An 18026-nucleotide genomic window follows, 5' to 3' on the forward strand; every position below is an offset into this window, starting at 1 on the left:
GTAAAATGTATGGCCTACATATTTTGTCACAGGTTAGGCTACTGATATGACTGGAAATTACATCACGTATGCACATTATTTAATAATATACTTTGACCTAGGGCTAAAACTTTTTTTATAAGTGTGCCTTTAAAGGCACGTTTCAATGATGATTCGACATTGCCCTCGTGTGGACTATAATGCGTATCACGTCGCACTGATTTAGAGCGCGTTCATGTCTTTCACTTAAAAGTTAAATACTTCCTCGTATAGTTCGACACTATACAGACACGTCCAAAACTGTCACAACCACATGAGCGAGAGCGCAGATTAGAGAGAGAGAGAGAGAGAGAGAGCGCGCGCGAGCGAACTGACACACTGAAGAAGCAAATCAGTTTCCTGTATTACAACTTAGTTCCTTAACAGTTGTTTTACAGCGGCAGCCGCCAGAAGTTTCTTTTTCTTTCTTTTTTTCGGAAAATGCAAGCAATAAAGTGTGTGGTAGTCGGAGATGGGTGAGTGAAGAAAGCTCTTACATGGATTTATTAGCCAAATCTGATTTTCACCGTTTACATTGAAAAGTTGTTTGTAAACATTAAAATGGTTTATAATTTCTTATTTATTAATGTTTATTAATATGAAACTGGCTTGATAGCGTTTATGACCGTTGGCTGTTGATGTCTTATAAAGCACTTATTTCATCTGCTTCGTCTGTTGGTTAGATTTAATTTCCTCATTTGTCACGTGAGATAGGCTACTTTGTATTTTAGTTTATATAGCCTCAGGCTTAGGTTAGTTGCTGAACCTATAGTTCATGCTTGAATACACAATTCATATTTCTCAAATGTATTCCCAAATAAGGATATAAAATAACCTACTGTACTTACAGGTTTCATGAGTTATGTAGGCTACTACAGTTGTGTTTGGCTAAAAGATAAGCACTGAGATGAGCAATATTTGGCTGACAGTCAGATTGGGTGTAGCAGAGGTATTTAAATCTTTGAACATTCACGGCAAAGTTAATACAATGTGGTGCAGGAAGTTATGTCACACATAATACCTGATAAAAAAAGGAAAACAGCATTTGCACTTGAGTTACGTTCCTCTGGAGGTTTTTATAATTTATTATGTGAGTGTGGTCATATGGTCTAAACCAGTGGTTAAGAGATACTTAAGAAGGGTCCAGGGTAAGATTTAGATTTTGCTTTTGCTTTAGTAGATTACAATCAATTTGGGAGGGCATTAATAAAATAAATAATGATAATTAATATTGGAGTTAAAAATGAACCAATTTCTTGGTCTAATGTTGTTGAAGCCATATTTGAACCTTAATGATGGGCCTGTTGTGGTACAGAAGCCAAAAAACATTGGGAAACGTTTGCTTACACAATTGGGCCCTTCATCAGTCTGTAAATATTTGGGCTGTTTCTAGTGGACCAAGCATGTTTTCCATGAAGCATGCATCATAACAGTGCAAGGAACACAAGTATCTGTTCTGAATGCGGTCATACAAAGTAGTGCAGTCAAACTGGCATCTTTTAGTCTGTTTTCAAGATGACTGACAATGACAGATAAGGACATTCTCCTTTATTCCTTTAGACCTAAACATGTCAAGCTTGTTGTTTGCTTTCTGTTAAACACAGACAAACATGTTAGGTATTTCTAGAACATATGCTGACCTACAGACAGCCATGATTCAAGATGGAGGATGAGATGGCTCTGATTTCGAACCATGTGAGACTGAAGCTGCTTTTCAAAAGGAGGAGGAGAAATTTGCATAGGAACATATATATATATATGAGGTTTTGTTTTGCCACATCACTTTATCTCATCTGCTGTATATAATGCAGTGAGACAGATCAATGCTGATGTACAGATCTGGAAGCAGAGCAGAAAGCTGCTGATGCAACAGTTATTAGGGATGTATGATGGAGGTTTAAAGTGTTGAAAAGTTGTAATTCATGAATGACAGTGTCAAAAGGAACTGTGCATTGCTTTCTGGCCTGGTTCAGTGGAACATCTAACATGGCAAATGGCAGCGGGGAGAGGTGCTTTCGCTTTGAGGATATCCTGTTTAAACTCTGTGCACGGTTCTCCATTTTGAAGCTGTTAACTTCCTCTTGCATTTGATGCTGTGACCCAGCTGCTTAAGTTCCTCGTATTGCTTGAAGATGAACTGGCTGAGCATTCCTCATTTTACAGCTTAAGGGGGGAAACATTGTCTAAAAATGAGAATTGTCACTTTTTACTCAATAAATTTTTTGAAGAATCTTCATTTACAGTAGATCTTTCTCATACAATGACAGCTTGAAGTTACCACAGGCTGTTCAGCTGCAACAAGGACGTAATGTGGACTAATTTGTGGTTAAATGGCGTTTTTTTTTTTTTTTTTTTTTTTACTTTGGACTGTGCTACATTTGCCCACATTACATTTGGTTGTAAGACTGCAGAACCAATGACACACCATGTTATGTTTGATTTGAGAGCTTGAATATTATAAGAGATTACTTCAATCAAAGGATTTATTTATTTATTCATAATAAGACGTGACCAATAGGAGATTGATATGTCACATTGTGATCTCTTAGCTGAATTAAAAGAACACAAACGTTAAAGCTGCAAATTGTAGCATTGCCGTAATGGTGAGCAAATTTAATATTTTGTCATGCATTTACAATTATTTGGTATATGTGGAATGTATGTTTTTAAAAAAGCTGAGTGTGACGCTATATTACTGCATTTGAAGTGTCCATAAAAGTTTTGCATGCTTAAAGTGCAGTCTGTGGAATCAGTCTGATTATGTAAAAAAAACCTTCACAAGACTCAAACTTTACAACTGAAAAGTTCAGATAAACAATGACCGATCAATATGTCAGGGAAATAATTCAAAAATTCGTTTTCTAATTAAATGAAACCGAGCGTGACCCCCATTTTTTGTTGTTCATATTGTGGATTCGCTTAACTCGTGCATGTGTGAACACAAATCCTGTAGCACTTGATTTTTTTCCCCCCTTTTTTAGTTTGTTTTGTTTTGAACTCTTATGCTATCACATGCTGTCTGCTCCGTGCTTTAAACTGTCGTGACATCCGGGTGGACATTTTCTACTTTTTCTGACACTCTTCCCAGTATCGGTTTGCTGTATCGACTCTCTCTTGCTCTCTGCAGAAGCCGGTGTTCTGACGATTTGTGCTACCCACTCAGATTGTGCTACCTCCCATTAAAACGGATAGGTAGCACAAATTGATAGCGAAACATGCTACCTATCAGAGTGTTTTGTAACGTCCATACCTACCGTTACCCTAAACCTACCTGTCCATACCTACACCTTCCCTTAAAACAATGCAAATATATTGTAGCACAATCTGATAGCATGTTTCGTCAGTACACCGGCTCCGCTAAAGCACGAGGCCTTGCACTCAAAATCTGTAGCACACAAGCACAAGTAGGCCTACATGTACACACTAATAGTGATCACGTTGTTGTACAGTTGTAGCAAATGCAGAAAATGCTTGTGTTTTACAATCAAGGAGAGAAAAACAGAATAAACAAGTTAAAGCGACCAGGGGCACATTTTTAAAAAACATACTTCAAAAAGAGGCTCGCTGTCTCTCTTCCTGGATGACACCGCCCAACTTCCTGTCATCCTGTCACGACAATGCCAGGCCCCATACTGAGTTTGCTCTCGCTCTCTTTCTCTCTGTATCTATCTAGCCTATATCTGATTCACAACTTCAAAGAGCCTCAGAATGTTTTCTGTTTTCAGCACACTGTCTGCAGTGTTTACTGGAATTTGTGTAGATTAAAATTTATTCGAGTATGCTCAGTGATGTAAGGCATGTTTGATTTCCCCAGTGCCTGCACTCACAGACTCAGTTCTGTTAATATTACATTATTTCGTCATGATTTTTTCCGTTTATGATGTTGAATCATGCCTTACAGTGCAATACACCAGAGCCTAGCCCTTCAGTCAAGTGCACACAAGTCTGGATAACTCAAATGGTGTATGGTTGTTGCCACATCTACAGTGCTGGTCAGAATTATGTGCCCCCTTGTATTGGTAAATATGATCAAAGATGGCTGTAAAAAAATTAAGCTGCATTGTTAATCTGCATTGTAAAAATTAGCAAAAATCTAACCTTTCATTGAAGTAAAAGAATTGAAAGTGGGGGGTAAATCACATTATGAAATAAATGTTTTTCTTCAAAACACGTTGGGAACAATTATTTGCCCCCTTTTATTAAATACTTTTTGCAACCTCCTTTTTCCAAGATAACAGCTCTGAGTCTTCTCCTATAATGCCTGATGAGTTTGGAGAACACCTGACAAGAGATCAGAGACCATTCCTCCATACAGAATCCCTCCAGATCCTTCAGGTTCCCAGACCCATGTTGGCGCTTCTTCTCTTCAGTTCACCCCACTCATTTTCTATAGGGTTCAGGTCTGGGACTGGGATGGCCATTGCAGTTGCTTGGTTTTGTGCTCAGTCACCCATTTTTGTTTTGTTTTTGGATCACTGTCCTGTTGGAGGATCCAGACATGGCCTATTATAAGATTTCTAGCAGAGGTTGTCAGGTTTAGATTTTTTTATCTGTTGGTATTTGATTGAATCTGTGATGCCATGTATCTGAATGAGATGTCCAGGACCTCTGGCAGAAAATTAGGCCCACAGCATTAAAGATACAGCAGAGTATTTCATTTTTCACATGGGGTACTTTTTTATCCCTGTGTGCACAAAACCCATCTTAAGTGTTTGCTGCCAAAAAAGCTATTTTTTTGTTTTTGTTTCATCTGACCATCCCAACGTGTTTTGGAGAGAAACATTTATTTCATAATGTGATTTCCCCCCCACTTTCAATTATTTTACTTCAATGAAAGGTTAGATTTTTGCTAATTATTTTTATTTTTTTTTAATAAAATATCAAAAGGATTAACAATGCAGATTTATTTTTTACAGCCATCTTTGATCATATTTACCAAGGGGGCAAATAATTCTGACCAGCACTGTATACTCTATTAGAGAGAGCAAGAGATAGAAATCAAGCAAGTGTGTGTAATAAAGATAGCAAATAGTTGTGATGTGACTGAACATGTTTAGCCTGAGGCGTGTAATTTTGGCCTTGCCCTTGAGTAGCTCCAGTGATTCTTGATGCGAAGGAGATGTAGCCACAAGCTCCTGGATCCCAGCATTCCTCACTTTCACTGCCTGCATGCAGCAACATGCGCTCCACTGGAATTTGTGTCTCGTACACTCTTATTTCAGCCCCTGTATGTATTTTGCAGCTTCAGGTGACCAGTTTTCATACTGAATGTCATCATCTAACTTTTTTATGTAAGCATGCACAATTGTTTGGAGGTATTTTGATTTGCTCTGCAGTCTGCTGGCACAGCTCTGCATGTGGCATAACTATCCCCTGATCTGACTGTAAAAGCAGTTTCTTTTCTAGGTGTATGAAAGGATTTCTGAGTATACAAATTATTTTGAAGGTAATCTTCTGTTGTTGGTAATATAATAACACATACACAAAAAAAAAAAAAACTTTTTTGCACTTCACAGAAGTGAAATACATTGGTAAAGGGCTGTTTAAAAAATGAGGAAAGGTAAAAAAAAAAGTGCAGCACAGAACGCTCAGGCTTTTATTAAATAGGCCTAGCTAATGCATGCCATAGGCCTACACTACAGACTACACCACTTTGAAAGTCGTCGTATTGCAGTTCTTTTCACACTACACAACTGTCTGTCGTTGTCGATGTCAGTTCCAGTCAAAACATTTCACACTACACGACTTGGATTGCAGATAGGTCTGGATATTTACGTCACATCAGTGACTATCGCTCATGTTTGAATTATCAATGAGGAGAGAGCCGATGTGTCGCTGATGACCGAGAGTTATTTAGCAGGTATCTAGACCTGTTTTCGGTTCAAGTACTGTGAAATACCATTAAAGGGGTGGTGTAATGCCCTATTCACAAGATGTAAAATAAATCTATGATATCCCCAGAGTGTGTATGTGAAGTTTTAGCTCAAAATTCCGCACAGATATTTTTATATAGTATGTTAAAGTTGTTACTTTTTGAGGGTGAGCAAACGCACCGTTTTTTTGTGTCTGTCCTTTTAAATTCAAATGAGCTGCTGCTCCCGGCACAGAGGGCTTCAAGAGCTTGTGTGTTAGCAGCTCCGATTACCTCACACACACTGAAAATTTTAAAAACTTTTAGCCTTTTATGTTCAAACCGGAGTCAGACAAAGATGGAGAGACTCAAGAAGAAGTGACAACATGTAGACAACATTTCTGAATGGTTAGTTGATGAATTTATGTAGCTTATAAGTCATTATCTTCTAGTCAATGATTAGCATATTCTGTCTTGATAATCTATAAATCGTGTTCCAGGGGCGGAGTTTATGTAAATTTTAGGGTTAGTGATGTCAATCCATGAACGTACTTGGTTAAGTCACGTTCACCATTATTTTGATTAAAAGATCAAGGGCACATGAATTTTGTGCATGGATAAATTATTTATAGTAATAATGCAATATTCCATAAAAAACAAGATTTGTCAACTTTGATTTCATGGTGATTTTAAAAGTTGAAGTTCTTTAATAACACTTGCTTCATGAGGGAGACGCTGAACAAGCGGCCACTGTATAGTGGTAAAATACGTCTGCACGTGTTTACATAGAAAAACAATTAAAAAGCAGTGCATGCAAAAAAAAATTTGTTCTGTGTGAACCAGTCATGAGATAGTTTAGCTTTGAGCAATGAAAAGCAATAGTACAGACAAAGTGGATACAGAATCTCTCCTTTCATGTATGGCATTGCTATATGCGGTTAGGAAAAAGGACCGCATACAATGTTCTTTGTATTTGAAAACAAATGTGTGAATTCACTATGGAAGTACAGTACACCTGTTCCTCTTATTAAATGATGGTTACATCAGATATCTAGTGTACTTTGAAGTAATTTTAGCAGCATGTGTTTTACTGAAAGTACTAAAAGTGCATTATATTGTTTGTTTTCCAGCAATCTAACCGATTTCTTTTTTGCGTTGTTGTTTGTGTTCTTCAGAGCTGTGGGAAAGACCTGTCTTCTCATCAGCTACACTACCAATGCTTTCCCTGGGGAGTACATTCCCACAGTGTGAGTACCACAACAATAGTGGAGGATTGAATTGTTTATATTTTTATGTTGAACTTGACAGTCATGGTGAAATATTGAGAGATTCTGTGGGTTGGCTTTTTTCACTCAGGTTTGATAACTACTCAGCAAATGTAATGGTGGATAGCAAACCAGTCAACCTGGGCCTCTGGGATACAGCCGGACAGGAAGACTACGACAGGCTGCGGCCACTGTCCTACCCTCAGACGGTACACATCACCATAAACATTTAGTGGAACACGTTCCCTTTAATACTCATAATTGTGATCAATCAATGTTTTTTTCGTGACAGATTTGAAACCATGGGGTCGGTAATTTAAAAAAATTGTTTTTTTAAAAGTCTCTTCTGTTCAACAAGGCTACATTTATTTAATCAAAAAACAGTAAAACAGCAATATTGTAAAATATTAATACAATTTAAAATAACTGTTGTCTATTAGAATACATTTTTTAAAATGTAATTTATTCCTGTGATGCAAAGCTGAATTTTCAGCATCATTACTCAGTCATTCTAATATGATGATTTGCTGATCGAGCAATATTTCTTATTATTATCATTGTTGAAAACACTTAATAGTTTTTGCTTAATATTTTCTTTTGTTTAGTTTTTAATTAAATAGAAATTGTCATAATTCTTTGATGAACATAATTGAAAAGAACAGCATTATAGCATTATAATAGAATATTGAATAGAAAAGAAATAGAAAACTGATCAATGAATCAATTAAATGTGTCCTTGCTGAATTAAAGTATCACTTTCTAGTTAATAACAACAAAAAAACAACAACAAAAAACAATCCAACTGACCCCAAACTTGTGACCGGTAGCATTTGTTCAGTTTATTCATCAAAAAATGTTCTCTGATGATATTTTTGCAGGATGTGTTTCTCATCTGTTTCTCTCTGGTGAGCCCAGCATCGTTTGAAAACGTCAGAGCCAAGGTAAGTCCTTACGAGTGGTTTAGTCTGGATATTTGTCACACCAGCATGAGCCTATAGACACAATCCCGCTGTAACCCACAATAACCCGCTGCCATTCTGTGCATTCTTGCCACATTCCCACATACACTCATGCTTGCCCTTATACACTTGCTCGATACTGCACTGGACACTAGATGCCACTGTGCATTAATCCAAGATGAATTTACTGACCTTAATCACAAACTTATAAAGTGCACATGTTGTTAACATCGGCTGCGTGTGTATTAGGGCTGTCAATAGATAAAAAAAAATGTAATTGCAGTTATTCTCACACTTATTGTGAAATTAATCTTACACCATTTGTCTTGTTTTTGCATTGTCATTTTGTTATCATTTCCTATATAAACCTTCATACTGAAGGGTGATTATCACAAAACTGTATGTTCTGTAAGCTTTTTTCAAGGTACATTTCGTTGTCTTTCCAAAAAAAGTACATGTGGAGGCCCCAAAAGGACACCAAATAACCAAATGATAAAAGGAAAAAAAAAACTTTTCAGAATTCAGTGTATAATGTGTGTAAAGTGCAACAGTAAAGAGCTTGTTTACATTTTAGACAAGTCAAGTTGTGATACTGAACAGGACCACATGGAAGATGCCAAAAAAGCCCCTAAACCAGCCGGCTTGACCTGACTGGATATACCTACTACAGTAAATGGATCCATTCAGAATTACTAAACACAGCAACATACACGACAGATAAATACCCTACCCTGTATGTGTGTGGGAAAAATGTGAATGTACTGAAATGTGTAAATGTGCATAAGTACAATGTGCGATCAGTGTGTCGAAAGCGCACATACAGGGTTTGTTTGTGCATCAATATAACAGACTCATGCGTGCTTACTTTACAATTCCTGTAGGTCACCGCAATCGTCTTTACCTTGATTGCAATCCTCATCCATCAGAACTTTACTAGCGAGACGCTGGTTTGCTTTATCCTGGCGAGAAACGTATTGCGCATCACAGTGGTGAGATACGTTCAGTCTGTACCTCAGTTCTCTCTTATGACTCAGTAACTACCGCGGGGAAAAAAAACTTCTTTCGTCTGTCCAATGATAGACTGGAGAAATGTTTGTGGTAATGTAATCAAAATATTTAAGACTCATCAAATCTGAATTTAAGACAAGGCCTTTTATTATGAAAACTTTAAGACATTTTAAGAGTTTTTAAGGAGCTGTGGCCACACACATCATCTTTACCTGTATGTTTTCCAGCCAGTCAAAAGGTTCATTCAATACTGACTCTATTTAATAACTTATTTATCTACCTCACACTCACAAAACCCCCTAAGGGAGTATAAAAACAGTGCCAGCAGCGCAGCTGACCTTGACGTGTTCTCCATTAATGCAACTGTAGATGCCTGACAGATACACACTTAGTGTCCTGCTAAAGGTACCGTGTTTAAATTGCTTCTGTTTCACCCTGACAGAGTGATCCCAAAAGAGAATGCTGTTTTATAAGTCAAAATGGCGGTTCTCTGCTGAGTGTGTAGTGCAATCAGAAAAGTCCTAGGGGCAAAAAGAGATGGTGTCGTACTGCCTGCTAGCGTTCAGGCGATGTGGAACGGTTCAGGTAGGCTTGATGGGTTACCTTTGACTCTGGTTTGTGATTCTACACATATCTTACCTGGTCAACAATGGGCAACCACCATATACTTAAGCATAAACAGAATATACTTTTTTTTTAATTGTCAGGGATATGTTCTGTTTAGAAAACTAAGTTTGATGTTTTTTACATCATGTTCTCTCCGCTAAATAGATCATTGTTTGAAAAGATTATTGATTGCAGGATCTGTTTTCACAACAAAGTGCAGTTTGATTGGAGAAAATCTGATGCTTTAAAGGGATAGTTCACCCAAAAATGTTTAAAATGTTGTTTAGAACCAAGTGTTCTTCAAAATATATTTTTTGTGTTCCACAGGAAAAAGAAAGTCGTACAGATTTGCAGCCGTGAAACAATACTATAATGTTCAATTTCTTAAGGGGTTAGTTCACCCAAAAATGAAATTTCTGTCATTAATTACTCACCCTCATGTCGTTCCAAACTGTAAGACTATCTTAATTTGTGTTCTGAAGATGAACAAAGGTCTTACAGTTTGGAACGACATGAGGGTGAGTAATTAATGACAGAAATTTCATTATCATTATCATGAACTACCAAACCGTTTTTACTGCATTTTTAAAGTATGATTCATGTTTGGTTCATGTTCAATTTAAATCATGTTTCTTTATAACAAACAATAGATTATGGCTATGTTCAGACTGCAGTCAAATTAGATTTTTTCTCAAATCAGATCTTTTCAGGCAGACTGTCTGCACTATTAATTGCAAGTGATCAAATAATATTTGTGTGTCCAGACACACATAACTCCTCCGTCACACAGCAAAATGCTGAAATCTTTGGACACTTTCCTGCATCCGGTTTGGAAGCCTCGTCACATACGTCACTTACATACGTAAAAGTAAATTGGCATTGTTGCTATTTCATCAACTAATTTTAACAGCCCTATTGTAAAGTGTTAACTATGCATCGCCAAATTGGCGACCAGATTATCTTTATTGTTATGTTAGTTTGCCATCAGCTATCAGATTAACTGTGACTATGATAGGAAAACTTTGTACTGCAAATGTGTGACCCTGGATCACAAAACCAGTCACAAGTCGCACAGGTATATTTGTGGCAATAGCCAACAATACATTGTATGGGTCAAAATTATCGTCATTAGGATATTAAGTAAAGATCATGTTCCATAAAGATATTTTTTAAATTTCCTACTGTAAATATATAAAAGATTTATTTTTGTGAGTGAATGCAGCACAATCACAAACATAAATGGACAACTTTAAAGGCGATTTTTTTCAATATTTCGATTTTTTTTTTGCATCCTCAGATTCCAGATTTTCAAATAGTTGTATCTCGGCCAAATATTGTCCTATCATAATTATTTATTCAGCTTTCAGATGATGTATAAATCTCAATTTCAAAAAAATTACCCATGTGACTGGTTTTGTCGTCCAGTCTCACATATTAGCCAAAATGAGCATGGTAATATAAAGCTGCATTTGTGAGACAGCAACTGATGGTGTAGACATAAAAAGAGAAAAAAAAAAGAAGAGATTAACATTAACAAAAGGAATCGTGATAATAAAACTCAAACAGAAAGATAGCTTTATAATATTCTACCGTCCTAGATTTCTTTCAATAATACAGACAAAAATGAGAAAGCAAAGAGGAAGCAAGTTCCTTTTCTGCTGAGTTGTTGTTGTTGTTATTATGCCAGACCTTATCACGACCCCCGCAGCACATTTAAGGTGCCTGAGATGGAACGGAAAGCAAATTGTTTGTGATATCAATAATTCTAGAACCACTAGAGGCTTAATCCGGTCCAATTTACATTGCTTAAAATCAGCGCTTGCATAAACAAGTCCGCAAACAGTCCTTTGAATTGTTATTAAGTTCAAACAATGGCAATCTCATCTCGCCGGTTCCTTAATGCTTTATGCTTTCACTCCCAATCAAATACCTTCAGAAGCTTCTTTCACTCTTTGTTTTTTCTACCCTCCCAGTCTTTCCCTTTATTATTTCAACAGTATATTCCTGAGTAGTAACCATGGTAACACTAACCAAATGCAAATGTAGTCTTGATAGATTGTGCAAGGTTGAGGAGACAAATTAAAATCTATTTAAAGGGGAGAGGAAAGCACATTGCAAGATGTCACGTGACCCGTGCTTACGCACCCATTCGGCAGCAATCATGGACAAGTTAAGTGCGAAGAGATCATTTCTCATTACTGACGGGGGCTGATAGTATGTGAAAACGTGGCACTGCAATAAGGGTTTGCTTTGACTTAGTCAGAAAGCGATGCTCAGAGAGCACACCACCCACCCGCCAATCATATATGCTCACAGATACCACTGGAGACATGCTGATCCCTAACGAGGCCCACCATTTTGTGTCTCTAAACCCTTTTGAAGTCTTTTATTAATGTTTGAAGAGAGGAAACAAATAAACCTTTAGTTGCATAGAAAAGCTCTAAGTGTTGAGCTTCTCCAGATCAAATGTAGGACTGAAAGGGAACAGATGAACAGCTAGTCATGAAAGCATCAAGGAGATGCTCTTTTTAAAGTCATCTTTATGTGCACTTAAATTCAAAGTCATTTCACTCGGCGACCATCTTTGAAATGCTTCTCGGGCATGCAAGTGCAGCTCCTATCTCTCTGAATGGGGAAACATCAAATTATCCATAGCTGTTCACCAAGCTTACAATTACATGACCAATGAAATCTAACAACAATTGTCTCATAAATGTGGTTTCTTATGTTAAAATATTGTTTAAAAAGCGTAATTTTCACACTGGACCAGCCAATGCGCATGTGTAGTCGTAAGCGTGCATGTCAGAACACTGACTGTTTCTAAAGCATCCGGAGCTTCTGCAGTGACGTGGTGACTTTACCAATCAGCGATCGACTCTTTTATTTAGAAGGCAGGACTTATTTCGCCTTCCCATTCATAGTAAGATGAGTGCACCATCTTTCTATATGTAAAGTCTTTGCTTTAGTTTGTAGTACAGTGTCTGTTCTGCATTTGTAAAAGTATGAAATTGCTCCCGATTTTTTACTTCAGAGTTCAAAACAGCAGTAACGTCTTCTACAGTATTAGCTTATAAATGGATGACTGCTTTGCCATTGCAAACGGTGTTTTGCCATACAAAACTTGAGTCTGGGATGGCAAGGACACCGTGGGCTTACTGCAATGCTCTTGTGCCCATTGATTGTTCAAGGTCTGCTCAACGTGACTGCATGGGTTGCTTTGTGAATGGAAACAATGGTGTTTATGAGTGTCAGATTAAAGACAACATTCAGAGACCAGGCCTTGAAAAGTGCAGCAGTCCTTGTGTGCTATAGGTTTTCAAAAGTCTTTTTCCTCCGCTCTGCAGTGACCAATTTAGAAACTGTTTTTGCTGCATTTTTCACATACTCTGCACACTTTCTGAGATACTACTCACATTGAGCTTTCTGAGCTTTAACAAAGTATTCAGTTGGTGCTTTTCTGTGGAAAATCTTTTCAGTGAAAAGGCCTTGGCACATCTCAACTTGACAGACATCAAGTGGAATAAACTGCATGTTAGCCTGTATTTTCACTTCATTCTGAATTGGAACTGAACGACTTGCACAGGGATTGTGGCGTTGGTAGCAGATCGTTGGAAGCATCAAAAAGTAGAAAAAATCTCAACTCTTTGCAAATAAATAGCTTCATAGTCCATGTATTTGACAACAGACAGGCAAAGAGAAATACCATAGAGCCTAGAGATGGACTGATAATCAGGAGTGAATTAATTGTTCTGATCTGCTCCTCTGCTCCCTCTAGTGGTATCCAGAAGTGAGGCACCACTGCCCTTCCACTCCAATTATTCTGGTTGGCACCAAGCTCGATTTGAGAGACGAGAAGGAGACCATCGAGAAGCTGAAAGAGAAAAAACTTGCACCAATCACTTACCCACAGGGTCTTGCATTGGCCAAAGAAATAGGTGAGGAGGCAGAGTCGGATTTGTTCTTTTATATCACTGGATGGCATTACACCACTGTTCAAAAGTTGGGGTCAGTAAGATAAAAAAAAAAAGAAAAAGAAAAAAGAAATGTATACTTTTGTTCAGCAAGGACGCATTTAAGTGACAGAAATACATTTATAATGTTACAAAAAATTCCATTTCAAATAAAAACTGTTTTTTTTAACTTATTGTTCATCAAAGAATCCTAAAAAAAATGCATCATAGTTTCCACAAAAATATTAAGCAGCACAACTGTCTTCAACACAGATGATAATAAGAAATCAGCAAATTAGATTGAGCAGCAAATCAGCATATTTTAATTATTTCTGAAGGACCACGTGACACTGAATACTAGAATAATGATGCTGAAAATTCAGCTTTGACATCACAGGAATAAATTGCATTTTAAAATATATTTATAATATATTCAAATAGAAAACATTTATTTTAAAATGTAATAATATTTCACAATATTACTGCTTCCACTGTAGTTTTTGATCAAATAAATGCAGCCTTGGTGAGCAGAGGATTTTTTTTTTTTTTTTTTAAACATTAAGGAAATTGGTTACATGTGCAGTTTACTTACAGTGTAAATATACATTTAAGTACTGAGTAATATCAAGTAACAAAATGTACTTTCTATAGGGCCAGGATTAGGAATGGGGTTTGGTTTAGGGTTAGTTGCATGTAATTATACATAATTTACAGTTATTAAAACAGTAGGTACATGTAACATATGTAACAAGGACACTGTAAAATAAAGTGTTACCAATAAAAGTGTCACCAAAAAATCTTGCTGACCCCAAACTTTTTAACGGGAGATTATTTGAGTTACATACTTCTGACAATAAGGCATACACAACCTTTTTTTACCCTCCACTATATGAGCTCCAGACTTAAACAGTTTATAGTTGCAACAATTGTACTGAAAATCTGTTCGTAGAAAAAAAAAAAAAAATAAGGCTTAAGATACAAGACAAATGCAAACACTGTTTATTGTCTGGTTTCTTTGTAACATATAATTACCACATAGTCTCTAAATGCAAAAAAAAAAAAAAAATTGCAAAGCACTACATATCAGGCTACAGATTTAGATGCTAAATGCAATTTGTTCTCAGTGTGATTTAAACTAGCATTTGGGAGAACACATGGGCTAGTCCTCCTACACGTTCAAGAAATGACAGATTTGTGCACACCTAATACACCCAGACATCTGGTGCTATGTTTCCCACTCAGAACGAATCAGAGATGATTCAGTACTATGCTTAAAATATATAGAGTGAGAATAATAATAATAATAATGCATTTTATTTAAGGTGCCTTTCAAACCACTCAAGATCACCATACAACAACTAGCAGCAATACCAATATTAAAACAGAAAATAACAGTAAATAACAATGGCAATCAAAAATAGCAATAAAAACGTACTAGACTTGAGTGCACAAAGTAATCATGGAAGATAAGCAATTCTGAATAGATGGGTTTTAAGTTTGACTTTAAATTGAGCTAACGAGTCTAAATTACGGATGTTGACTGGGAGAGAATTCCAAAGACGAGGAGAAGCACGGCTAAAGGCCCTATGGCCCATGGTGGTTAGGTGAGCAGAATGTATATGGAGGAGACCCAATGAAGAGGAACGGTTTGAGAAGGGGTGTAGGGCTGTGTAAGAGATCTGAAAGGTAAGGTGGAGCGAGGTTATGAAGAGATGTGTAAGTGAGGAGGAGAATTTTAAATTCAATCCAGAATTTGATAGGAAGCCAATGTAGCTTTTGGAGTGATGGGGTGATATGTTGAATAGATGGAGTCCGGGTTATGATACGGCTGCAGAATTCTGAATCAGCTGGAGTTTATGAAGAGTTTTGTGTGGTAAACCAGATAAAAGAGAATTACAGTAATCAATGCGGGAGGATGCACAAGCTAATGAACAAGAATAGCGGAACTAGGTGGAATGAGGAATGGACGGAGGCAAGCAACATTGCGGAGATGAAAATAACAAGACCTGGCTATGTTATTAATGTGAGCTTCAAATGAAAGGGTGCTGTAGAAGATGACCCCCAAGTTCCTAACCTGGCGGGAAGGAGAAACGGAGAACCGTCAATGGATAAAGTAAAACTGCAGGACCTAGAGAGAGTAGAATTAGTGCCAATAAAGAGTACTTCAGTCTTACTGCCATTAAGTTTGAGGAAGTTGGCAGAAAACCAGACATTTATTTTGTGAAGGCTGTTGGTAAGACAGGCAGGGGGAGAATGGAATCAGGGTTTGTAGATACATAAAGCTGTGTATCATCAGCGTAACAGTGTAATTTAATACCGAATTTGGAAAAGATATTACTGAGGTAGATTAGGAACAATAGGGGACCTAGGACAGAACCTTGGGGTTCAGCTGTGGTTAGCTGTGGTCCAGAACCACACATTTTTTTGTGTTACAAAAATTATTTTTTTTAATTTATTAAAACATTAAATTACATTTTTTTAATTGTACAAACTGTGTACGGTTTGAAAGGTATGAAGTGAACCAGGCATAAGGAATACCAGTGATACCAATATCGGATAAACGGTTTAAGAGAATATTGTGTGAAATTGTTTCAAAAGCTGCACTCAAGTCAAGTAAAACAAGAATAGAAAAGAACCTGCCATCAGTATCCATTAACACATCATTAGTTATTCTCACAATCCTATGCTTAGAACGAAACCCTGACTGAAAACACTCATACAAGTTATTTATTACTAAGGTGAGCATGAACCTGTGCTGCCACTGCTTTTTCAAGAATTTTGGAAATAAATGGAAGATTTGAGATGGGACGGAAATGATCTAGATTGTTAGAAAGGCGGTGCTAGTACCAAACCTGATATGTGTGCATGTGTTTGTGTGCGAACAGATGCAGTAAAATACCTGGAGTGTTCTGCTCTCACTCAGAGAGGTCTAAAAACGGTGTTTGATGAGGCCATCCGTGCTGTGCTCTGCCCACAGCCCACCAAGGTCAAGAAGAAGGGCTGTGTGCTGCTCTAAGGATGCACGGTATGTTTTCATGTGTGTTATTGTTCTGTTGAGACAGAAGAAGTCAGAGAGGGAGAAGGGCGTGCATAAAATTTCAGATGTGACCTCAATTACAGCAAACAGCTTTTGTTCTATTACTGCTTTACAGTTGTCCCGACTTACAAACGCGCTTCCTGTTGTAAGTTAAAGACAGTAATTCTGCTTTATGTCAAAGGCTATTCTTTAAAAAAGAGGATGTGAGGAGATGCAAAAAGTAGAACATCCACTGACCTTTTCTTCTTTCTGCCTCCAGATTCGTCACTGTAAAACAGGTACCAGAGAAATCCACTGGTTTTCTCCCACAAACCAACAAGGGATGCAATTGCATTATGAAAGCCTTTCTTCTCTTTTTAGCTGAATATAACTCCTGAATATACCACATTGATGCCAATGAAATAATATTGTTGTTGACAAAATATTTAATCATATTTTAACTGATGTATTGTGTTATATTGTGTATGAATCCTTTTTGTTCGGTACACAGTTGTGTATAAAAAAGCACAAGTACTTGTTTCACAAAGCTGAACTCAGAGGGACTTTTTAGACATATGAATCACTTCCACATAATACTTGTATAGTTATGTTTGGCAAAAATAAACTGTACAACTCAGTTTCCAATGGCAAAAATAAACTGTTCTGTTTCCAAACAGCTGTCTTTTTTCTCCATTCTACCTCTTGTCTAAAGAGCTCACTCATAACAGGTATACAATTAGTACACATCGTTTTCAGTGAATGTATTTGGAATTCTTTGATTCAGGTGCTCTTAGGTGCCAATTACTGTATAGTGCCTAATGCCGAGAATGTGATACAGATCAGCATGATTTCCCCACTGAGAGCAGAACTTGAGTTTGCATAGCTTCTCATTGCTTCTTTCATTGCTGAAATTGTAACAGCAGAAATGTGAACTTGCAGTATCTGTTGATATGATGGCACTCTCTCACCTTATCAGCCCTTCCTCTTCTATTAGCCATGTGGACTTTGTGACATGACAACACGCCAACATTGACTTCAATGCGACTGTCGTGAGCTCACATCAAAGTGTTGCCATTTACAGCAAGTCTAGATGTGGTACATTCTTCATCTCGTAGCTTTAGCAGTAAAATGTAAAACAGGTTTTGGTGTTGAGCCTATTTTTGCCATGTGCAGCATATTAAATTCAGCACAAAATTGGGAGGAATTGCACAGTAAACCTCTTTAACAACATTATTTAACAATATTTTGAAATTTAGGCTTTTATGAAGCAAAAAAAAGAATAAAAAATTGAGTGAAATATATACCTACTGTTTGAAAAAAGAAACACCTTTCTTGATACAAGTCCTGATGAAA

The 18026-nt window shown here is 37.1% G+C and overlaps 1 protein-coding gene across 1 annotated transcript; it reads left to right on the plus strand.

Moving 5' to 3' along the window:
• The first annotated feature begins 178 nt into the window (after window positions 1-178).
• Window positions 179-17347, plus strand: rac2 (Rac family small GTPase 2). Its single transcript, XM_084134140.1, has 7 exons — window positions 179-494; window positions 7045-7116; window positions 7226-7343; window positions 8013-8075; window positions 13483-13642; window positions 16543-16682; window positions 16954-17347. The coding sequence occupies exons 1-6, from the start codon at window positions 460-462 to the stop codon at window positions 16671-16673; spliced, it is 579 nt and encodes a 192-aa protein (XP_083990266.1). The 5' UTR covers window positions 179-459; the 3' UTR covers window positions 16674-16682; window positions 16954-17347.
• The last annotated feature ends 679 nt before the right edge of the window (window positions 17348-18026 follow it).

The sequence above is a fragment of the Abramis brama genome, assembly GCF_963993115.1.
Source record: "Abramis brama genome assembly, chromosome: 1".
NCBI lineage: Eukaryota > Metazoa > Chordata > Actinopteri > Cypriniformes > Leuciscidae > Abramis > Abramis brama.